This window comes from Podarcis tiliguerta, assembly GCF_965153285.1.
Source record: "Podarcis tiliguerta genome assembly, chromosome: 4".
Lineage (NCBI taxonomy): Eukaryota > Metazoa > Chordata > Lepidosauria > Squamata > Lacertidae > Podarcis > Podarcis tiliguerta.
This window is the reverse complement of record NC_139537.1, coordinates 71,238,871-71,263,612: the sequence shown is the minus strand read 5'-3', so window position 1 is coordinate 71,263,612 and position 24,742 is coordinate 71,238,871. Positions and strand designations below refer to the sequence as shown.

General features: G+C 42.1%; 1 protein-coding gene across 6 annotated transcripts in view; it reads right to left on the bottom strand.

Moving 5' to 3' along the window:
- Positions 1-23,973, bottom strand: part of UBE3A (ubiquitin protein ligase E3A) — a 38,253-nt gene extending 14,280 nt beyond the window's left edge. The window contains exons 1-8 of one of the 6 annotated variants that reach the window (XM_083437743.1): positions 23,377-23,929; positions 21,513-21,627; positions 15,507-15,574; positions 12,433-12,596; positions 10,613-10,727; positions 8,966-9,010; positions 2,759-3,069; positions 649-1,901 (exon numbers count right to left, since the gene is read on the bottom strand). In XM_083437743.1, coding sequence (XP_083293869.1) covers positions 649-1,901; positions 2,759-3,069; positions 8,966-9,010; positions 10,613-10,632 — 1,629 coding nt within the window. In that variant the 5' untranslated portion in view covers positions 10,633-10,727; positions 12,433-12,596; positions 15,507-15,574; positions 21,513-21,627; positions 23,377-23,929. Of the gene's footprint in view, positions 1-648; positions 1,902-2,758; positions 3,070-8,965; positions 9,011-10,612; positions 10,728-12,432; positions 12,597-15,506; positions 15,575-21,512; positions 21,628-23,376 lie in introns of all 6 variants that reach the window. The other 5 variants (XM_083437742.1, XM_083437745.1, XM_083437746.1 and 2 more) reach the window with 5 other exon arrangements.
- Between the last annotated feature and the right edge of the window lie 769 nt (positions 23,974-24,742).

Here is a 24,742-nt window from a genome sequence, read left to right as displayed (position 1 = left end):
CAAAGAGGGAGGCCTACTGGGCTTAATTAGGCTCACACGCTGGAGTACCTGACTGCTGCTTTATACCACAAACTGTTTCACATGACAATTGCCCATGATGTGGCTGGATTATGGGGACACTCTGAAACGGATAGTTAAACAATACACCCCATCAAATTGCCAAACAATACACCCCATCAAATGCACACCTGAAATAAAGCAGTGTAATTTCCCCCCACCACTGTCACAACATGGAATGTACCATTATCCATCAATGAACTTCCAAGAACCTCAAGTCTCTTTCTGAATGGTCATCTGTGGATAAAAGCCATAGTGTGCCAAATCAAAATATTCCAGGAACATTTGTGCAGAGATTAAAATTCTAACGTGATGGCTTTTTGGTTTTAGCAAAAGAAAAGCCATACACGTTTTACATAGGTTCAAATGTTTTTTCCAGGAGTAATTCTGGGAACGATATGACACATGTGCACATGGCAGGTTCCTCCTCCACACATCAGTCCCCCAAAGAAATGGTAACCTCAACTAGTGCTTATAATACTTCAGACACCAGGAAACCTGAGTCGATAACATAGTAACAATCTGGCTTCTAGCTATTTTATTTTCAAACATGGGCAGTCAAACACCTTTTTACACCAATACGCCACTTACCCGGACAAGAGCATCATCTATGATGTGATCCCGTCTCACTTTGAGTCGCAAATACGGATTTAACTGCTGTCCTTGAACTAAACTGTAGAGTACGGTGATGCGCCTTTCACTGTACATACGGATTCTGTTGTCATAATACAATCCCAGGTTTTTCGTAACAGCATTCAATATAAAGGGGCATGTCATAAAGGAGAATTTGTTTTCCGTTTCTACCTTGAAGAAGGTGTAATCTTTGTCCATTTCTAGAACGTCATTCAGTGGCTCATTGATAAACTCTTCAAAGGGGATAAGTGGTTTTCGGCAATCTATAGTTTTTACACCAAGTTCCGTTTCCAGTGGGTCTACTCGGGGTCCTTTTTTATTTCTTCTCTCCTCGCCCAGCAGTTCCTGAAGCGTTAGCTCGCTGGATTCTGGGATTGGCTCTTCGTCTTCCTCCTCGTTGTGATCCGTGTCCACATCCCCTCCCACTACATTTGCATAGTAAACCATTTTTAAGCACTTTGAAGCAGCGACAATGGCATCGTCGTCATTCACTAAGTTGCGGCTGTTGAACTCGTTGCTTATGACCTTGTAGGTTATAAGTTGTTGAAACGTTTCCATCATCCGTCGGATCTGGTCTGCGCTATACTTTGACCACAATCTGACCAGCTTCGCTTGAGCTGCCAGGGGTAGCTTACTCATTGCTTTGCAAAACAATGGCAGTGCCATTTCCAGGTACTCAGGACTGTGAAGATTACCATTTTCCATAACGATAATAAACAAGTTGAGATAGTTAGGATCTCGAGAGTACACATTATGGTAAGTCAAGTCACATTCCACATTGGGCGACAAGTACACAAGTGCATTTAAAAAGGCAGATTCTATTTTTTCATTAGAAAGCAATCTATTGTAGACCCGTCTGACTGCATCAATGTCTACAGACACTTCTTCTGGGCCTAATTTTTGTAGGTTGTTATCCCCCTGGGCGGCATCGCCTGTTCTGGATGATGATGATGATGGTGCAACTGAATCTTCTTCCATGGCAGAAGAACAGGCAGCTTTTTCCTTTTCATCTTCATCCTTATCTTCATCCTTTCCTTGAAGAGATTTCAGTTCTTCCTTAGTATGCTGCTTGGCTTTTCGAAAGCTCTGTACCAAAGCTTCAGCACTAGAAAATACTCTCCCGATGACACGGATTAAAGGTGAATAGTCCTCTTTTTCTCTACATAGCTCAAGGATTTCATAGACTTTGTCTTCTGTTAAGAATGTCACATCTACAATGTTAAACACAAAGCAGAAAACCTCTGTTGAACTTAGCTTAAACTTAGGTTAAACTGTTGAACTTAGGTTAAAATCTATGTATTAAGCAGAAGTATGTGTTAAGCAGAGACCCACTATTTACCAACTTCAGCAGGGATACAACAACTTTGGCAATTTATTATGACAAAAGAAGATTGAATTGGAAACTAGGGCTGTGTTCAGCGTCACAATAAACCATTCCCCTGGTCTCACAGCTTCCCACTCTGCTCTAGCACAGCTGTTAGGGGGAGCTGCAAAGTTTTCACTTTTGATTTCAATTAACCAGGTTAACACCGTGTCAGAATTCAAAATGGTGGTTAATCTTAACCATGGCTTGTTGAAACAAGCCGCCTCATTGTTATTTTATTTATTCAAATATTTATAGCCTGCCCTATACTTCTTGATCTCAGGGCAGTGTAAGTAATTCATTTAAAACAAGGATTCATCAAATAAAAATAAGGTACGTAAACTAAACCAACAGCACTCATCTTAAAACACAAAATGGAACACAGTATAAAGCAACAGACATGCCCGACTGAATAATCGGTTCTTTATCAGACAACAAAGCAAGGTGCCTGTTTCTGAAGGGAGGGTTTTCCATCACTGGGCACCAGCAAAGAAATGACCCTCTTCCCCATCTCCACATAATATACAGCCTCTAAAACTGGGAGGCAAAGGAAAGTCTCACTGGCTACTCTTAATGCACGGACAGGTTAGTATAGAGAGATGCTCCTTCAAGTGCCGAGGTCTCCACTTGTTTAAGACTTACCGCTAACACCTTGAAACTGGACCTGAAGCAAATTGGCAGCCAGTGTTAAAGGTAATGCCTTACCTTTAAAGTCATCTCTTGGGCCTTGCATTTCCTTTTTGTTCATTTTTCTGTCAGTGCAGGAGTTGTTGTGGGCACCTTTGGAATTGTTTTCTAGGTAAGCTGAGCTTGTTCCTTTCTTGGAGGGATGAGGATCACAGAGTTTTGCATTAATCTTATAAAGCTCGAGGGCTTTAATGGCTGCTGCATTGTTATCCATACGGAGGAAAGTTGGGCAGGAAGCACAAAATTCATTCGTGCAGGCTTCATTTCCACAGCCCTCAGTTAACTGATGGTAGTAGCGTTCTATTAGATGCTTTGCAGCTGCTCGCTTCCTGTACCAAACATCCAAACAGTAAGCACAAGGATTAGTATGGCTTTCATATACAAGCTCATTCAAATGGTCGGCAAAGCACAGATTAGTGAGGCTCTGAAGTAATCTCTCTCAATTTAAGAGATATTGCACATCAAGAGATCCTGAAAGGCAAGATGCACCTGCTAAATAATAATAATAATAATAATAATAATAATAATAATAATAATAGGTCTGATGCACAGTATAGTTTGTGAATGTGTAAACTAGTCTGCTGCTTCTTTAAAAAATGTAGATTATCGAAGTCTGGGGCAAAGACCCTCCCCAAGCTCAGCATTTCAATGTGATTACTTTCAACTGGAAAGATTTAAGTAACAGAACTTTCAAAAGTACTTAATTAGGACAGGGCTATGGTCAATAATTGTCATAGTTTGGTTCCAACAAATCATTCAGTTACAAGAATTACTAAGCTCCTCGTATATATATGCACTCCTTCTCATTACAGTGGACGCTTGGGTTGTGAATGTGATTCGTGTGGGAAGCTCGCCTGCAACCCGCAGCGTCCGCAACCTACAGCGTCGTGTCTGCACGGGTTGCGATTCGGCACTTCTGTGCATGTGCCGAAACCTGGAAGTAACCAGTTCCAGTACTTCTGGGTTCGGCACGGTGTGCAACCCGAAATCATGCAACCCAAAGCGTCTGTAACCCGAGGTATGACTGTATATTGAATTCCATAATAATGTAGAAATTTAGTACAGTAAGTGTATGACTAGAACCTGGCTTCTCCAAATGATATGGACTATGAGTCTCATCATCTCTCATTATTGGCGATGCTGCTGGGGCTTCCATGCCTCATATGCAAATACATCTGTCTGCATTGTAATTCCATGCTGCCATACTATACTAAAACATCCCCCCCCCCCCCGTTGTCAGTTTTTAACAGGGATATTTAATTGTCAAGCCAAGTTCAAATCAAGGTTTAAGATCCTGGCTTGCTCTTAAGCTGGTGACCATAGTTTCCTGCTTTGGATGAAACAGGGAACAATGGTTAATTAGAGACTCAATGATGAGAACTGATGATTAAAGAACTCAATGATGAGTTTCCTATAGCTGATCTCTTAATGCTTCAGTTTTGCTGGGTAGTACACTGCACAGAAATGCTCTATATTTCTGCTAGTCTGAGCAAAAACTTGAAGTTATGTCTCAAATGAAATTGTTAAAATATTATTGGGATCATTCCAATTCACCATCGGTCAAGACTACAGGAATTGTAAATCTCTTACATAGAACACACCTGGATAAATTATTTAACGAAAACTAATGTCTCAAAATATAGTGCTCACTAGGCTGAGAATATATAAGTGACCTCCAAAACACAAACTCTCCATTTTATTTGGAATTATTTTAATTCCAAATAAAACCTTCCAAAACTACTCCATGCAGATCTTTATGATATGGACCTAACAACAAGACTTTGCATGCAAAGGACATTCCAAGGAGAGAATATTATTTGATATTAGCCATGCTGTAAGTATTTGCAGTTTAAAACAAACCTTTAAGTGTATGAATCCTCACAAAATTCATGAAGTAATTTTTTTCTAGATGAATTGGGGGTTTGTGTTCTAAGAAATACTAGCCTAAGCCCTCTGTTTCAAATGATGGCTGCTATACAGATTTATTTTAACAATTTCATACAAACAAGGAAATAAACTAAGTGAAATAGAATGTGTAATTACGTACAGATATTCTTGAGGTGGCAAGAATACACAGAGGAACTATACCAGAAAGATATGGATGTCTCGTACACCCCAGGTAGTGTGGTTGCTGACCTTGAGCCAGACATCCTGGAGAGTGAAGTCAAATGGGCCTTAGAAAGCATTGCAAATAACAAGGCCAGTGGAAGTGATGGTATTCCAGCTGAACTATTTAAAATTTTAAAAGATGATGCTGTTAAGGTGCTACACTCAATATGCCAGCAAGTTTGGAAAACTCAGCAGTGGCCAGAAGATTGGAGAAGGTCAGTCTACATCCCAATCCCAAAGAAGGGCAGCGCTAAAGAATGCTCCAACTACCGCACAATTGCACTCATTTCACACACCAGCAAGGTTATGCTTAAAATTCTTCAAGGAAGGCTCAAGCAGTATGTGGACCGAGAACTCCCAGAAGTGCAAGCTGGATTTAGAAGAGGCAGGGGAACCAGAGACCAAATTGCAAACATGCGCTGGATTATGGAGAAAGCTAGAGAGTTCCAGAAAGACATCTACTTCTGCTTCATTGACTATGCAAAAGCCTTTGACTGTGTCGATCACAGCAAACTATGGCAAGTTCTTAAAGAAATGGGAGTGCCTGATCACCTCATCTGTCTCCTGAGAAATCTCTATGTGGGACAAGAAGCTACAGTTAGAACTGGATATGGAACAACTGATTGGTTCAAAATTGGGAAAGGAGTACGACAAGGCTGTATTTTGTCTCCCTGCTTATTTAACTTATATGCAGAATTCATCATGCGAAAGGCTGGGCTGGATGAATCCCTAGCCGGAATTAAGATTGCTGGAAGAAATATCAACAACCTCAGATATGCAGATGACACAACCTTGATGGCAGAAAGTGAGGAGGAATTAAAAAACCTTTTATTGAGGGTGAAAGAGGAGAGCACAAAATATGGTCTGAAGCTCAACATCAAAAAAACGAAGATCATGGCCACTGGTCCCATCACCTCCTGGCAAATAGAAGGGGAGGAAATGGAGGCAGTGAGAGATTTTACTTTCTTGGGCTCCATGATCACTGCAGATGGTGACAGCAGCCACGAAATTAAGAGACGCCTGCTTCTTGGGAGGAAAGCAATGGCAAACCTAGATAGCATTTTAAAAAGTAGAGACATCACCTTGCCAACAAAGGTCCGTATAGTAAAAGCTATGGTTTTCCCAGTAGTGATGTATGGAAGTGAGAGCTGGACCATAAAGAAGGCGGATCGCCGAAGAATTGACGCTTTTGAATTATGGTGCTGGAGGAGACTCTTGAGAGTCCCATGGACTGCAAGAAGATCAAACGCATCCATTCTTAAGGAAATCAGCCCTGAGTGCTCACTGGAAGGACAGATCGTGAAGCTGAGGCTCCAATACTTTGGCCACCTCATGAGAAGAGAAGACTCCCTGGAAAAGACCCTGATGTTGGGAAAGATGGAGGGCACAAGGAGAAGAGGACGACAGAGGACGAGATGGTTAGACAGTGTTCTCGAAGCTACAAACATGAATCTGACCAAACTGCGGGTGGCAGTGGAGGACAGAAGTGCCTGGCGTGCTCTGGTCCATGGGGTCACGAAGAGTCGGACACGACTGAACGACTAAACAACAACAACAACATTCTTGAGATGATTTATATCCCACACATCTACTGCAACTGGAATACTCAGCACAACTATCATTACTGCACAATTACATTATGGCTGTTTGCTTCTGAGTAGTTTTCACTGGGACAGTTATGATCTTGAAAACCCTAAAGGGCCTGGGACTAATTATCTGAAAGACTGCCCAGTCTTGTTTGAATTTACCTATATATCGAGCTATGCTACTGAGTGTTCCCATCATGAGAACAGGGCCCACAACTTTTGGAATATCACTCCATGGTATACCAATGAGGTGCCGAGTTGTAACTTTTTAGGTGCCAAGCAAAACAATAATTTTGTCTCCAGCTTTTGGTGGCACATGACAGAAACTTATTTTGTGGTTTTGTTTGTGGTTGCTGGATCTGCTTCTTGGTTTTTTAAAAAAATATCTTGTTTTAATGTAAAAGGAACAGACACTACTCTATATACTGGAAGAACCGTTTTCGGAAGACAGCAAAGGAAACAAATATGTTGTCAAATTTTATGGGACTGCACGCACTGGCAATTAAATACAATATACTACGGGCCTGACAATTCTTTTACTAGCATCAGTATTCTTAGGCTTGGCAAGTATTTTATTATCATTCTTCAAATGCAGAAATTGGGAATTACTGAAATCTAACTAATCACCCAGTGTTAGACAGAGTTAAGTGTCACAATCATCATGAGTTTACTTACATATTAATACTAAACCATGGTTTAGTGTTGTGTCAATGAGCCCAAAGCAAAGCCTTGGACTCATACACATCTCATGAAGTCAGGAGAAGGACTTTGCCAGCACTTTTTTCCCATTTCCCCAATACTACCTTGTTGTTATGTGAGAATCAGAGATTGTGGTTTAAACGAACTTTGGTCAGTTATAGAGCAAGCCAGCTTCAAATCATGGATTATGAAACTGGCTTGTATAACTGAATAGTTATAATCCTGGATCTCTGGTTCATACACAAGCCGGAATTCGAAGTAACAAGGTAAACACTAGTGAGGGAGGAGAGAGTAGACAAACTTGTAGCCTCACTAGGGATCTTTCCTGCTTCTGTACATACATAACCATGGTTTAGTGTTACATGCAAACCAGCTTGGGTACTCCCTTTAGCTCTGAACGTCACAGTTAACAGAAAAGCAAAGTAAGGTTCTCAGAGGAAGCTGGTTAAAAATGCCTGATATTTTGACTCATTTCCCCCTCGGTCCTCTTTCTAACTAAGTTACACATCAACAATATTTGTCATCAGTTGTTTCCACCCTATCAAATCTGTTAGAGCAGGAAGAGCGTTAATTGCTTTCTTCTTTTAAGTATTATCTAGACTAATGAATGGATTTTGCCCACTTACAAACAGTTTAACTCCATATTAGCAGTTAGTTGAGCCGTTGACAAATAAAAGAATCTGAGTTAAATTATTTTGATCTAATAAATAAGATGGAATTAAATTGCAGCTGTAGCTTCAAAATTTAGATTATTTCAAGTTACAATAATATGAAAAGCACAAGTATAATGAAGCAAATTATTTACAGTTATTAATAGTAGTATGACAATGTATAGCCTGCCTTTCAACCCAAAGATTTCCAATGTGGTCCATTACAAAACATAAAATATGTAAATCACCACAAAAAAACCACACAGAATATAAACCAGGTATCATAAACCAGAAACACTGAAATAACAAGAAGCAGAAATTTCAAAGTCTGGTAGTTAGACCAGTACCTTTTCTACTCATGAGCCTGACCTAGTATTTTCTGTATCACTAAACAATTGGACACTGCTTAATTTTAGTTGTAGATAATAAAAGTTGAAGAAGCCTCTGGTTGTGATCCAGAGCAGTCATTTATATTCCCATACAGAATGAGCACATGGTGGGTGATGTGACATTTTTCACTAGCACAGTTTACCTGCCAAGGCAGCGAGCTGTAATTCACCTTTAGGAGCAGCTTGCGTTATTGGCTCTAGGAACTGTCATAGCAAAAACATCAAAGAGATCTATGGATTGGATCCTTGCCAAGTTAGCTGCACTTAGATTCCACTGAAATCAGTGGCAAAAGTCAAGTCATGACTAATGTGATTTCCCATTGATTTCAACATTACCTAATCTAGGCAAATGTTTGTGTTCTCAATGTACCTGATCTGGGCAAATGTTGAAGAAGTGAACAATGAACAATTTTTCTAAAGTACAACTTAAAGGTAGCTGTTGAAGAATGAAGGTAATGCAACTCTGATATTGCATCTGGGTTTCACACAAAAGACAGTGGTACCTCGGGTTACATACGCTTCAGGTTACATACGCTTCAGGTTACATACGCTTCAGGTTACAGACTCCGCTAACCCAGAAATAGTGCTTCAGGTTAAGAACTTTGCTTCAGGATGAGAACAGAAATCGTGCTCCAGCGGCGCAGCAGCAGCAGGAGGCCCCATTAGCTAAAGTGGTGCTTCAGGTTAAGAACAGTTTCAGGTTAAGTATGGACCTCCGGAACGAATTAAGTACTTAACCCGAGGTACCACTGTATACCAAATGCACTCTTTTGATATGCTAGTTATACTTACATTCGGCTAGCTTCAATATTTTCAGAGTGAGGTTCTCCTGGTGATCTGTAAAGGTTTAAATAAAAACGTGAGCATTTCGTATGCAGCTAAGAGGAAAAGAAATACAACTAGCATATTACGTGATTCATTAATACCAGTAACATATTCTCTTGGAAGTCAGTCCTAGTGATTTCAAATCAAAGTTACCTATAGGTTAAGGCTGCTTAAACGATACAAGCACAGATATAAGCGGTTCATCATACACTCACAGTTGTCTACTTTTGCAATTATCAACTTTTACAAACTGTACACCGCTTTTACATAGCACTTTCTATTCTCACATCAAATGCTTCATAAAAACCATTGTTTACAATACTTCCGCATTTTTAGCTGTCCCAATAATTTGCCACTTTCTTATTATCATTATTTTGCCAGTACCAGCTCAGCTGAGCTATATTAATCCTTGTGCTATATTAAAAAGTGGCCTTGGTATGTTTTGAGATTCCAACAAGCCTATGTTTCTAAGATTTCCAGAAGCTCAGCTGACAGTGTTGTATTATTAGTAAGTATAAAGCAGCTTTTTATGTTGTTCAGATATCCAAAGTTCTGTGCTACTTAAAACTTTATTCTACCACAGTGCTGGTTTTCTACAAGGACACAGGCCTTTCTGTGATGATTCTTCATTTGTAGAATACCCTCCCCAGGAAAATATTTTTACCTCTTCTTTATTCTAGCCAGCATTTGAAAAAAATTATGGCACTGTTTTTTAAGAATTGTTTTATCTGCTATCTTTTAAATGTTATTTTATTGTTTGCTTTTCAAAAAAATAAATATTATGGAATTTCAGTCTATCAGTGTTGTTACATGATGCTGAAAATTGCCTTGTGGAGGACAGATTCTCTGAAAGGTGGGTTAACAGCCATTAAAGAAATACAGTGTAGAATGTATTTGTTTATTTGAACAAAAGTGTTTTAAAATTAAATATAACATGCTGAAGAAGTTTAGAAAACATCAAAGTTATCATTATTTAGCTCACCCCTGCCAAAAACAAAAGGTTTGCTTTTGTTTAATAAATTTCGTTACAAGTGCTTAGTTTTCAGCCCCGAATAGCACTGCAGAAAGCATGATCGCAACACACCCACCCACTAATCTGAACACTGCAGCATGAGCTAGCAATTTTATATGGTGGCTCAATTCCAATGCCACTCAAAGGAACTTCTCCATTCTGCAAGAAGTTGCCTCCACTGTAACTCCTAGGATAGAAAAAGCAAAGGCATGCAAGTCTGCTGCACTTGGCAATTTCACCAAGTCTCTGGAACAAAATCATTGTTTTAGCCAAATTGAGCACCCATTGTCAGCAAGATACCATTAAGATCTCTCCCCAAATCTGTGCATTGTTTCATTTTCTTCTAAGGTCGGACTGTGGTGGACTGCTTCTGGCAATTACTGAACCAGAGACAGTCTCCACTATACTCGGGGGGGCACAACATTTTATAGAATATTAACACTGATATTCAGAGCAATATAAAGGGATAGACACTTCAAAAGTATTTGGCTCAATGGTGTCCTCCTAAAGACTACTTGCTAATAATTAAGCTGTTATGGAAGGATAAAAAGCATTATTTTCATTTGAAACACCATTTTTAAAAAAAGTTAATGACATTTTACCTTTTACAAGCTGTGGCCATTCGGTGACATTGGGGTGATCACAATTTTGTGTTGTTGATTAAAAACAGGTTGTCGCTGGTCCTCTTGTGCTGGGCCAAGCATAGGCTTAATAGTGCTAAATGAATAAAGTTATGCTTAGTTAAACATCTTCAAGTTCATGTTTCAAATTAGGCAATTAAGCAAACAATTGTGATCATTAGCCAACACACACTCTGTGTTGCAAGAAATCTTAACACAAATATATATAATAATTCTGCTGCCAAAACTAAGTTCCAGCCTTTACAAATCAACTTTTGAATTTGTCTAGATTCAATGCAAGACATTTCCCAGAGCCCAGTAGTAGTTGGGCAGTTCATTAAAGTCAGGCTATTGGAATGAAATCCATGAAAGACAGAAATGATGATGGCCAGAAAACCTTGTGGAAAGGAGAATATATTTTTACTTCCACTACTGGTAGTGTTTAGCCATGCACTTTCACTCAGGCTTATAGTCATGCCTGGAGCTATGCATTGCAACTGTGCCTAGAAGAGCTTTCTACCAATTCCACTAGCCTGCATTACTTTAGAAAGAGCCACCCTCAATGATGGCTCAAAATATTAAGCTGGTTTAAGGTTAATTCCGAAAACTGCTTTCTGACGTAGGTCATAAGAAAACACGTTACAATAAAGAACTAGAGATTGCATTTGTTCCCTATTGACCTCCAGGATCAATTCAAGGTGTGGTTCATGATAAAAAAGATCTACAATAGGATATGCCCCAATATACCCAGAGGCCATCTCCAGCCTTGTGCATTACTATGAAATTTTAAGAGTGCCCTCTTTCATTATTCATGTGTCACCTTAGGAATGTAAGGAAGTGTACAGAGGTGGCTAACCTGTAATTACAGGTTACAGGTTTGCCCTTGAGACTCACTAAGACAAATCCATACATTTCCTAGAAGTGCATATTATCTTTTATATAGGTTGGCCTTTGATGGCCCAGGATAGAATGGCCAAAATGTCTATTTTAATATTGGTAAAGGTTGTATTTCTGGCATCACCCACTTCAGCCTATGAGATGAGGCCGCTATATAACACATTTCTTTGTAAAACTTAATACGGACACCAGTCACAATTTTATTACAATTAATTAGTAATTCCACCACAAGGTACTTCACCACTAGATTCAGCACCAAAACCTCAAAGAAAAAAATACAGCCTATTACATCCATGGCTCCTTATATACAAGAACCTCTCACCCCTTCTCAGACCTGTTTTTGCAGACATCACGAGGCAGCTAGTGGGTAGAATGCTGACCCACTCCTTTCTAATTACAGCAAGAACAGCTGTATGGACCCTGTCCCCCCATGACATGGGGTGATTAATGAGTAACTGCCTATTTTTTAGAATGTACTTTTGAATCCCAGTAGTCCTCTCACAGGAAACACCTATCACACCAATGTCCTAGTCTTCTAGGACCACTTCAGACATCACATTTTTAAGTGTATACATCAAGCATCTTAGATATATGCCTTAAAAAATGTGAATTATGAGTGCAACAAACACGTGCTTGCAAATGTATGTATCAAGAGACCTGAGACTGGCTGAACTTCCCTGCTGAGTGTTTACTTGGTGGAAACGTGGGGTTTAATTCCATGAGATTTGCAGCGGCCTTCGAATGGCTTCTGTTGACCTTGACAAGGTTTAACAGCTGCTGTTCTAAAAATTTCCCACAATGCAAACTAATGAAAAACACAGGATGAAAATAATGCAGTTTACAATGGTTGGACTCTTCTTTTCAGCAACCCATTTGTAGTGGACATTTCCATTTCAAAATTTTACCTGTCAACTGTCTCCTGTGATCTGGCTTCTCTGGTATAAGATGTAAGGCTGATCTTCTACTCTGTCATGTCGCTGTCAGCCAGTGATTATTCAGCAACACTCGTACCCACAGCACCCCGAGGCCACCCACTGGCTTTTTGCTCTCCAGCTGAAGACTTCCATTGCTGAAACGGAACCAATTAATGTCTTACCTAATTCTATAAGCTGATCTTATCTGTTCTTACGTACAAAATTTTAAACCCTTAACCTGGAAAAAAAAATCACTAAATTTTCTCAACTCACTCTTTCCAAATCTGACTACAAAGCATTTGGCAAATAAGAATATTCTGAAGTATGAGCGATATCCAAATGCAGTGTCCTGCTTGCACAACAGACATCTTCTTGTGTAAACTGGACTTAAGACTCTCTTTCTTTTCCCCAGCAGTCCCTAATTTGCTTTATAAGGATGGGGGGGGGGCAGGAATGGGGAGGAGAGGACTAGGAAATTCTGTTGCATCTACTGGTGCAGCACTGGATCTCTCCCTATAAACATTTTTTTGCAGAAATCTGAAGCACTGTCTGCACCCAGGTTTAGGATAGCCATGCACAACAGAACCCCGTTTACAGAGAGGATCAGATGGATAGAGAGCAGTGTTTCCCTAGGTAGCAAGACCAGTGGTCAAGGATGATGGGAACTGTAGTCCGAAAACAGCTGGAGACCCAAGTTTGGGAGACACTGTCTTAGAGGTAGTGTAAAATAGAGGATAGACAAAACACTTAAAATTGCCATCCACTTCCCAGCTCGGGAGAAGCTGGCAATGTCCCGTGGCTGAAACCCTAGAAAGCTGCTGCCAGTCAGTGAAGACAGTACTAAGCTAGATGGGCTAAGGGTGTGACTCAGTATAAGGCAGATTCCTATGCTCCTAATTGATAAAGCAATACTGTCCCTGTTATGGAGGACATTTTGCCATAGTGCGGGTGGCGCTGTGGGTTAAACCACAGAGCCTAGGACTTGCTGATCAGAAGGTCGGTGGTTCGAATCCCCGTGACGGGGTGAGCTCCCATTGCTCCCTGCTCCTGCCAACCTAGCAGTTCGAAAGCACATCAAAGTGCAAGTAGATAAATAGGTACCGCTCTGGCGGGAAGGTAAACAGTGTTTCCGTGCGCTGCTCTGGTTCGCCAGAAGCAGCTTAGTCATGCTGGCCACATGACTCAGAAGCTGTACGCCTGCTCCCTCGGCCAATAAAGCGAGATGAGCACTGCAACCCCAGTCGGCCACGACTGGACCTAATGGTCAGGGGTCCCTTTACCTTTACTTTACTTTTGGTTGTAGTCTAAAAACAGCTGGAGACCCAAGTTCGGGAAACCCTGTACTAGTGTTGAGTGGCTGAGCTGACCTAGCCCCGGAACATATTTATTCTTTGCTTATAGTATCCTAGAATAGAAACACTTCTGTTTATTTCTTCATAGCTATTACCAATTTGCAATCCCTGTTAAGTGACTGCTCTCTATGTATAAAATGTGATGCCTTTGGGGCCCAAGGAAATATACTAATGAAACTTAAAACTGCCAGAATCCCTTGGCCAAAGGCCAAATTTCATCATCTCTTATTTTATTCTACAGAAGAACACATTTTCCAAGAGGTGAATTTATGCTTGAGAACATGGTGCTCGCATAAGCCTTGTGCCCTATATTCTATCATCTGGATACAGCTGGCCCTATTGTTATATGAGTTTCAGTTTACATAACACAAAAAGTCAACTAGGGACCTAAAATAAGAGGCATGCAACACACACCTCCAAATCTCAAGCTGAGTGTTCAGAATGAAATTGTGCAAGGAATGAATGCATGGTCAATAGTGATCAACCCTGCCCATCTTATTAAAGTTGGGAGCAACTTTCTGGACAGCAAAGCAGGTGGGCTGACCCAGAGATGCTGTGAGTGCAAGTGCAGCTGAGCAGTCACTGGCTGCCACCCGAGGTTCCAATCTCAGAAATCACCCAAGAACTGACAGATTATGCATGTGAAAGCAGCATAACAGACAAAGAACAGTTTAAAAGTAAATTCAGCTAGAAGTCAGCTTTCATAATCAGCGTCATTCCAACGTAATTTTCCTTTCACATAATAGCTGATATTGGGCGCAAAGTACAATTTTCACAGTTAAAACCACCAGTAATTTACTGTCTGCAAACAGCATTGGCTTGCAAAGGCTGCCTATTCATTTCGGTTGGGAGTGGGCTGGAAGGGGCACCTACAAACAGGCTTTCAATATGGAGAATGCAACCCTGTAAAGGAGATATAACTGTCTTGCTCTCTACTTAGGTGTCTTATCTTATTTCTCTTGTTCACAAACTAGTGCACAAAGGAAATAATTTGGTAAGACTTCACGATTCCTACTATACCAAATTAAAAGCTGCGGTTGTGCTGGATATTTTAAAACCCCACCAACAGCAAGCAGCATGTCTGAATTTCAGCATGTATTTCATCATGCAAGAATAAAATCAGAGTGCAGTTAAAACTAGCTTGCTTTGTGGTTTTCCTGTGATCCTTCTCCACCTGAAACCAGACTAAAACTGGTTACTTAATATAAGATGTTAAAATAAAGTGAATTAGGACTGTTTCCAGGAACGTGGTAGCAACATGAGATTTTTGACATTTAGCCAATTGACAAAAAGGTGATACTGGAACAGAATAATACCAGATGAGCCGTCAAAAGTGTTCACACTAACAAAAGGTATGCCATTCATTATGCATTCTAAAAGTTCATCCAGCAGTTAAGGTAAAACAAAAGCTGATCCAATTTATATTCTGTCCACAAGCAACTAGCATACAGTAGACAAGTTATTCTAGGTTTGTGGAGCAACTTGCAGGCTACATCATTCATATGGTTAGCCTGCTAATTAATGGAAACTGCAAATTTTCAAAAGACCATAGCACATGATATGGCAATCAAGTACTTAAATATTCAGCGCTTTATAATACCTTCATAAACAATGTTTTCTTTCATAAATTTGTTCTCCGTAAGGCAGTTTTATTAAGAGAAATTATTTCTGCTGATAAGAACACAATATCTAAGATACAACTATTCTACATACCATGTTCTTCCAGTACTTCAGCAGGTTGCTCTTGCACGTTGCCAAACGGCCTTCAATTGGCTGCGGACCTAGAATACAATATCTTACTTCAGTTTTTTAATCAGTTATATAAAGATTAAGATCATCTAATGCATAAAATCGACATGATGCTCTTTTAGAAGTTCATTTGTGCTGTACTATTTACTGCACTCAGGATGAATAAAAATGATTGTAAAAAACCCCACACATCTAAAAAAATGAATTGGATTTTTACTCTTGTAAATGGTTTTTAAGTACTGAAAGTTTCTTATTTTCTAAAAACAGCCCACTTAAAATTAAATGTAGATCCAAGAATGTTACGCCGGTGTTTATAATTTCTTAAAACAAGAAAAATGGTCACGTCATGAACACTGGCCTGGTTCACATGTCACATTAAAACATAGACAAAATGATCTGGTTTCCTGTGAAGAACCGGCATGCTTCTGTTAATGGTTTGTTTGAACAGAAACAAACCATGAGCTCAGATTCGGATGATACAACAAGTCAGACCATGCTTTGCTTCCTGACAGTAGCAGGAGTGGGAGAGAAGGAAACTGCCTGCAATTTCAGCAGCTTGTACCAGCAAGCTGCTTGTTCACATTAAACCATAGCTTAAAGTAACTACAACAAAGGGTTATAGCTCGGTGGTTGCAGAGCACATGCTTTGCATTCAAAAGATTCCAGGTTCAATCCCAGTATCTCTTGGTATGGCTGTGAGAGATCCCTCTCTGAAACCTTGCAGAGCCAGGAGACTATATTGAGTCAGATGGACCAATGATCTGACTCTAATTCATAGCCAAGTTCTTTTGTATGAAATAAAGGTGAACAATGTTTTATAAAACTTGTCTGATTTTGAGGTTGAGTTTTCTTTTTGATTATGTTTGTTATGCAAATGACAAATGAGACCTTGTTAAAAGAGAAAATACTATCTTCTTCCTCACTAGATCGTCATGTACAGTGGTACCTCAGGTTACTTACGCTTCAGGTTACATACGCTTCAGGTTACAGACTCCGCTAACCCAGAAATATTACCTCGGGTTAAGTACTTTGCTTCAGGATGAGAACAGAAATCGTGTTCCAGCGGCGTGGCAGCAGCAGGAGGCCCCATTAGCTAAAAAGGTGCTTCTGGTTAAGAACAGTTTCAGGTTAAGTATGGACCTCCGGAACGAATTAAGTACTTAACCTGAGGTACCACTGTATACCTAACTGAGTGAACTTGCATTTTCCTATTTTTAAAGCTCTGTATCTGAACACTGCGATTTCGCTCAGATCTCATTATGAACATTTATAAACAAGTACACAATACCGGCTAGGGCATCTCTGTGGCCTACCGGGAGGGAGGTTGGAGCTGTACAGATGCATGAGCAGGAATGCTGGATTGGCTCTGCTGGTGTATCTGTGCAGCCCCAGGCTCACCAATGCCTTGCTCAGTCCAGCCTAGATGTTGGGAGAGGGGCTCTGCCACACCACACTGGTCACTGCTGGAAGTACATTTCCTTTTAGAAAAATAAATTGCTCTGCCCTAACCAACACCAGCTTCTGGGAAGTTTGGAGGGCTTAGCTTTTTAAACAAAGGCCACATTCTCATGTCACACTAAACTAAGGCTCGCCACAATATGCATGAATAGGAATAACCCCGTGTATGTTTCAAATCACGTGGTTGTTCCACGCTCCCTTGTGTAACCAGAACAACAACTTCAGAGGCATTTACTTTCACTTTCCACTAAACTCAACTTGTCATTCTGGTTGAACCCAGGATTGTGGTTTAACACCAACTATGGTCAGTTTCAAAGTAAGCCAATTTCAAACCATTAGTTATTAAGTCAGCTTATATAGAAAATGACCACAGTTAGTGATAAAATATGGTCCCAGGTTCAGACAAAATGACAAGCACAGCTTAAGAGGAAATGAAAGTAAAAGCTTCTCCTTCCAGATGTATGAGAGGACAGGACACGAACATCTAAGGATTGGTTGGGCTTGCTTTAGTTTTTGCATTTCGTGGTTTAGCCTGATGTGCAAATGTGGCCAAAGACATATGGGCCACAATGTCCATATCTATTTAGAAAATGTATATCACAGGCTTCATCACAAGACCCCAGGGAAAATTACAATTCTAAAAAGAGTGAGCACGAGTTTGGGGTTGTTCGCTGCTTTATGTTTCTGGGGTTAACAAGGCAATAGAGTTAGGCAATATAGAGAAGGAGTGGAAGTAAAACAGAAAGAAGCAACCTGGATACAAAGTCTAACCTTCCATATAGTGCTCTATTCATTTACAGCAAATATGACTAAGCAACTACATTAGCCAATTAGTATACAGCAGGCTTCTTCAACCTTGGCCTTCCAGATCTTTTGGGACTACAATTCCCATCATCCCTGACCACTGATCCTTCTAGCTAGGGAAGGATCATGGGAGTTGTAGGCCAAAAACATCTGGAGGGCCGAGGTTGAGGAAGCCTGGTATATAGCACAGTTTAGGAAAAATATTGTCAATGAGGGATTAGATTTAACTCTTCAATGATCCCACTGCAACCCTGAAGTATTATACCTGAAAGCTATCTGGAAGAGTAAGTTGCAGTTTTACAAACTTTAGAAATAAAGCGTAAGAGTAATGAAATTCACACAGGAGGAAACCCAGCAAGTTGATCACTCAGGAACAAAAAACCCTAAAATGCCCGGGCATATAGGCATGTTTTGACTTGTTATTGGCACCTGTCACATGTCTAAGGGAAGGACATCCCACAAACAGGGTACTACCATGTCACCACCTAGGAGATTTCTCCTGGTGGTCAGCAGAAGAGAAGGGAGAGTAATAGGCAAATTGTTCAGTTTAGAATTAAATTGATTATAGACATCTGAGGACAGGCCAGAGAGATTTTGGATCTTGTCCGTTTTCACACACTAACAAAACATCCTTGTAGAATTCTATCCATGACATTTTATCTGCACAATTAGGGTGAATTTCAGGAACCAAAAAGTCGTATTGAAAAATACAACTTCTGAGTTGGCTGGCCCCCAAAATGGCAACTATACATACCGTTTTGGCAAGTATAACCCTGATTTAAGGAGCCATTTGGCTTATACAGTCATACCTCGGGTTACAGACGCTTCAGGTTGCACGTTTTCGAGTTACAGACGCACCGAAACCCAGAAGTACTGGAACGGGCTACTTCTGGGGTTTGGCGCTCGCGCATGCGCAAAAACACTAAATCGTGCTTTGCGCAGAAGCGCTGAATCGCAACCCGCATGTGCGCAGACACGGCGCTGCGGGTTGCGAACGTGCCTCCCGCATGGATTATGTTCGCATGGATTATGTTCCTATAAGCAGAACATTCATTCTAGTGGGTAACTGCCTAATGGAGTTTCTCTAGAACACTCAAACATCAGCAAATGAAGCAGACAGCACATTCGTGGGCAAAACTGCACGTAGATACACAAAACACCAGGAGGAGACTGAAGAACTTAATTTACAACAGAAATATTATTTGCATTATTCTGCATATTTACTCTAAACTGCTTTGCATCTAAGATAAAACCAGATAAACTTTTCTAAATAAAAATGGCATACTGGATACTTTACCCCTGAAAATAAAGTTAAAATCCAACTATGTTTTTTTAAAAAAAACAAGCAGAGAAAACAAATAAACCCTATGCCACACAAACTTATTAAGGAAACACAGGAGTTCAGAAATTGTCTAACATTTTGTACCAATCTCAATTTTCCTATACAAAAACAAAACCAAGCCTTTATGTTTCTGCAGCTTCCAGTAACAGCCTAGTTTGCACATAATGCTACACCATTGTTTGTTTACTCTAACTGTGGTTTTGTTTTAATATATGAAACCAGCCCAGCAAACTATGACTTGTTTTAACTATGGTTTGTCATCCTCTCAAAGGCCAACAGAGTTGCTTAACCATGATTTGTTTGGCTGTCGTAACTAGCTGCTTTCCAAGCTACAAAGGCAAGAGGCAAGAGCAGCTGGAAAACAAACCAAGTTATGAAGAAAGAAGCCATGGCTTGTTTGCTCATCTGCTAGAAAATGTGTGGCTTGTTTTAGTGTTATATGCGATCACAGCCACAGTCAGGAAAGTTTAACAGAATTTGACTGTGATAAACCCTTTTCAGGTGTTTTGATTGCCTAATATGTAAAAGCACACACAAGAAGGGGGTGTGTATATCGTTTGTAAACAGTTTGGGACCCTACATGTGTGAGAGCATGATGATCTAAAGCAGCAGGCATCCTCTATTCACAGAGGCTCCCCACTTCAAATCACTGATCATCTCATGCTCATGTATGGCTCTATCTTGTATATCAAGAGTCGGGAACATTTAGCTCTCAGGTTGTTGCTTAACTTAAGCTCCCATCAGCTCCAGCAAGCCAGGGATGATGAGCCAACAATAAAAAGGAGGGGAGAGATATGATGGGAATGGAGAAAAGCCTTACAACAAAGGCATCTGAAAAGGCATTTAGGGATCTTTCACAGCAAAGGAACTAGTTGCACTAGATTTTTTTTCTAACATGTGGATATCAGACTATAGAACCATTTCCTTTATAGTTGCTGTGCTTAGAATAACGCCCACAAATATAATATATATTGCCTTAAGTATTTTGAATTGTGAAGATAATATTATATCCCCAATCCAGCTCTAGTTGCTTGTGTCGCATGTAGTAGCGACCCCTGAATCAGAATACATATCCCATGCATTTTATACTTTCAACAAGTACTTGCATCCACTTATGCACACATATCTCCTTTGCTGGAAAAAACTGCTTTCACTTTAGCAAGTGTTCTCTGCTTTAAGGTCCCACTTGGGTATTACTATTTTGAAGTCTGCCAGAATCAGGGAAATACATACAAGATGAAAACTGGTCACCAAATGGACTATGGACCAGGCTTAAACTCCCTCCTACTTCAGAACCCCTCCTGATCATACAGTTACAGTGGTACCTCGCAAGACGAATGCCTCACAAGACGAAAAACTCGCAAGACGAAAGAGTTTTTTGTTTTTTGAGTTGCTTCGCAAGACGAATTTCCCTATGGGCTTGCTTCGCAAGACGAAAACGTCTTGCGCCTTTTTCTTAAAACTGTCAATGCATTCCTATGGGAAACCGTCAATACATTTCCTATGGGAACCCGTGCTTCGCAAGACAAAAAATTTACAAGACGAAAAAACTCGCAGAACGAATTAATTTCGTCTTGCGAGGCACCACTGTAATCCTTTTTGCTGCAATGGAGGGGTCATACAAGCTAAATTACAACATCCAATGATGGTAGTGGAGATTCTATCCTTAGTGAAGAATACAGTGGACGCTCAGGTTGCGAACGTGATCCGTGCGGGATGCACGTTCGCAACCCGCAGCAGCGCGTCTGAGCACATGCGGGGTGCGATTTGGCGCTTCTGTGCATGCACAACCACCAAAACTCAGAAGTAACCAGAAGTAACAAAGAGTGAACATTTGTCACCCTCAACCTCCCAAGAATATCTCAATAGTTGAGATTGGCATGCCTACACTGAAACAGCTGAAGGAAAAGAAGTGGCATAGATCTGGCTGTAAGAATTTCCGTCCCTTAATCAAAAATCCTGGACTATGTTTAGGGGTTGCAGTCATCAGATTCAGCAAACACTGCCACTAAAATCCACACCTGTGACACATTCATGGTATAAAAACTGTGAGAAGAAAATTTCTTTAGCTTTAAGTTAACTATAATATCTTACAGACATCACTAGCACCAGCTTGGTGTACTTTTTCTACTTCCTTCAGTCAAATAAATATCTAGTATGGGTTTATTTCCCTGTCAGACTTGTTCCTCAACCTAACTTGTAGAGTTTTACTAAGTGCATTTGGACTTTAAAAAACTAGTACAGGGGCATGCAACTGGATCAGACAGCTGGATGCATACATATCCAGCCCTTCATGAGCCACTTTGACAAGTGGGCGGGACTGCCCACCTGTCAGTCAGCTGTCATATGGTGTCAGGTGATTGTACCTTCAATCCACAGCAGCAAAGGAGAAAATGGTGCACACTCTTGTGCTCCCAATTCTTCCTGCATCAGACTGAATTCAAGCTACAGCTGCAAAGGAAGAAGTAGTTGTGGCAAGAACTGCAAAGAAAGAATCTGTCAGACATGGGAAAGAAAGAAGAGTCAGACATGGGAAAGGTGGATGTGGCTCACCAAAAATAGCCTGGTGGGCCAACATTTTGAGGCTCAGTGGGCCTATCAGATCCATGGACTGGAGGCTCCCAGCCACTCGTCTAGCACACAGCAGCAAAGTGGTGCTAGAGTTAACCTGAGGTTGATTTTGCGATGCTTGAACATGCTCTAAAATTGTGTTCACATTTTCCACATCTTTAGAAGAGATGTATTTTAAAAGTCAGTCATCCTCTTACTTCTGATCATCATTTTTACAGAAAATGGAAAATAAGTCCCTTTACTGACCATATATACTGCCTTGCAGTATATATGGTCAGTAAGACAACTCTGCAAGACAGAGTTGTTCCACCAGGCCTTTGGTCAGTGCCCAGCCTGACTCCCTCCTCTGGCAACCTGCACAGAATTTGGCTTAACGGTTGCCATTAATTTGATTTTAATTAATTTTTATAATGAAATGTTTTTAGAATGTTGGATTATTTGATTGTTGTTAGCCGCCCTGAGCCCGGCTTCGCCTGGGGAGGGCGGGATATAAATAAAATTTATTATTATTATTATTGCATATATATACCTGAGCTAAGGTCCTACTTTCTAGCTGAGAAATTTTCAGAAGTAACAGAACTGCCACTGCAGAAGCCCAAATCTGAATCCAAACAAATCTATCTAGAGTTTGCAATTTCTTTAAAGAACATAGTTAAATGTAAACATTTGTTATGGAATAGTTGTTTATAATGCTACATGAGGAACAGCTACAATGTTTTACACCAATTTCAGTTTAGGCACCCGAAGAGGCGAAACGGACAGCATCAATTATCCGATTAAACTAAGGGACAGAAATGTGCCTTCTAGTCACCCAATTTAAAAAACGAAACAAAACCTTGTGGGGAAAGTGTGCAAATTTCTGATTTCTAATTCTACTCTGAAACCGTCAAGCTACACAACAGCCGCCACAAAATTCAGTTCGATGGCAACTACACACAACCAGAAGAGCCAACAGACATGCTACCCACGTGGACCGGGAGTCCCGCTCCTAACTCTTAGGGATAAATGTTGCATGCAAACGTTTGACGGAAGCCTGCTCGCAGGAGGATGAACAAAGGAAAAAGCAGGTTAGATCAGGCCAGCAGCAGCAACGGAATAACACACATCCCACCTATATAATATCATATATTAATATATGTATGTAATATAAAATAATAGCAGAGTCCACTGCTGGGAAAACAAGGCTGCGGGCTTATCAGACCTTTGGCCCCACTCGAGGAGGCAACTTTCCCGTCTTAAGGCCTTGATAAGCATGTTTTATCTGGGGCGGGCGGGCGAGCGGCGGCGGCGGCACTTACGATGCGCAGCCAGGCCCGGCTCCCGATACGCGCGCCCGGGGGCTGCAAACACGGAGCACCCGGTACTTTAGCGCTCCCCCCTAAAAAAAACCCGCTGCCTCTCCTCACACTATTGCAGAAAAAACACACCTGGGCAAAAAATAAAAACAGAGAGAACCAGCCCTTGGAGAAGCTGTGAACGGCGCTTCCCCGCCCGCCTCTCCTCCCTCGCTTCCCCGCACAAGGGCGAAAAGTGCGGCCGGGGAAGGGAAGGGGCGGCCTCCTCAATCCCAGGACCCCCCCCCCCCACCCGGGGGGCTGTGAAGGGGAACCAAGTGCCCGGAGCGGGGAGAGGCCGCCCTTCCTCCTCCCCGATACTCACCTGGCGCTGCCGCTTCCCGCCTTGGGCCCAGCAGGCGCCGCTTGCAAGCAGGCCGGGCTGCCCCCTGACAGCGAGACGCGCCGCTGCCGCCCCTCCTCTTCCGCGTCGCCTTCTGGCCTCCGCCGCCTAGCCTAGGCCGCTGTGCCGGAGCGCGCAGGGTGGTGGTGGTAGCAGCCGCCGCCGCCGCCACTGAGGGCTGTGAAGGAAGGGGAAGGCGCTAGGCCCGGCCCGGCCCGGCTAGGCCTGCCTGAGAGCTGAGTGGGAAAAGGGGAAGGCCGCCTAGGCGCTCTAGGCGTGCGCGCGGCTGTCGAGATGGCCGGCGATGGCTGAACAGGGGCCTCCGCGCTGCGCCTCCGCCCTCTCCCCCCGCTCGGGGTCACCCGGAGCCCAGCACCACCATGTTGGGAGGGAGGGAATTACGAGAGAGAGAGAGAGAGAGAGCGGCCGGGCGGGGGCAGGGAGGAGGAGTGGGGAAAGAAGAAGGGGGGAAAAGAAAAGACCAGAGGCACGGGTGTCAAGCGCGGCGCAGCTTCGGAGGACTGGCGGGGAGGGAGGGGTGGCCCAGCATGCACCGCGCGCGGGGCAGCGCTGCTAGGCGCTCTGTCTCTCTGTGTCTGTGTTTCTCTGGCGTGCTCGGCCGCTCTGGAAGGACCCCGGACCATAGAAAGAGGGAGGCGGGGGAGGGGAGGGGCCTTCCCCGCCAGCGGCCATGTCACGAGAGGCATCGGCTTCGCCACCGCGTGGCCTTGTCCTTGCCATGCCCAGGTTTCTCGTCTGGTTTTGAGCGGCAGGGCAGCTCCGTGCCGCGGGGCGGAGGCAGGCGAGGTGAGGTGAGGGACCTGGCAGTGGAGAGCCAGGGAGGGGAAGAAATGAAATTCGCCGGATCAATAAAATCACCCCGGACGTTCAGAAATGTTGACATTCATACAAGAGTGTGGCCACCGTTATTTGTACTCTCTCTCCCCATGGTGCAGCCATGCTCAAAGCGGCTCAAAACAACATGAAGAATGCAATAAGATAATCTCCAAGAAGCGTGCATATATTGATGCACAACATAATCTCCAAGAAGTGTGCATATATTAATCTATCACTCTCCTTCCCAAGTTTTAGACATGCAGGTCAGTGAATGCTGACATTTATGTTGGAGGTCCTTGTGTCCCAGTGGTGCCTGGTGCTCTTCGGGGCTGGTAGATTCCAAGGCAGGGAGACCCAATGCTGTCAACGAAAGGCTGAGCTAGGGCAGGGCTAAGGCTGATGGCATAGTGCCCCATTTGCCCTATGGGTCAGCCTCCACCAGCTTTCAAAATTTGCTGTGCACCAGGCACATTTTGCACTTGGCTTGTGACAAAGTGAAGATGCACGGGCA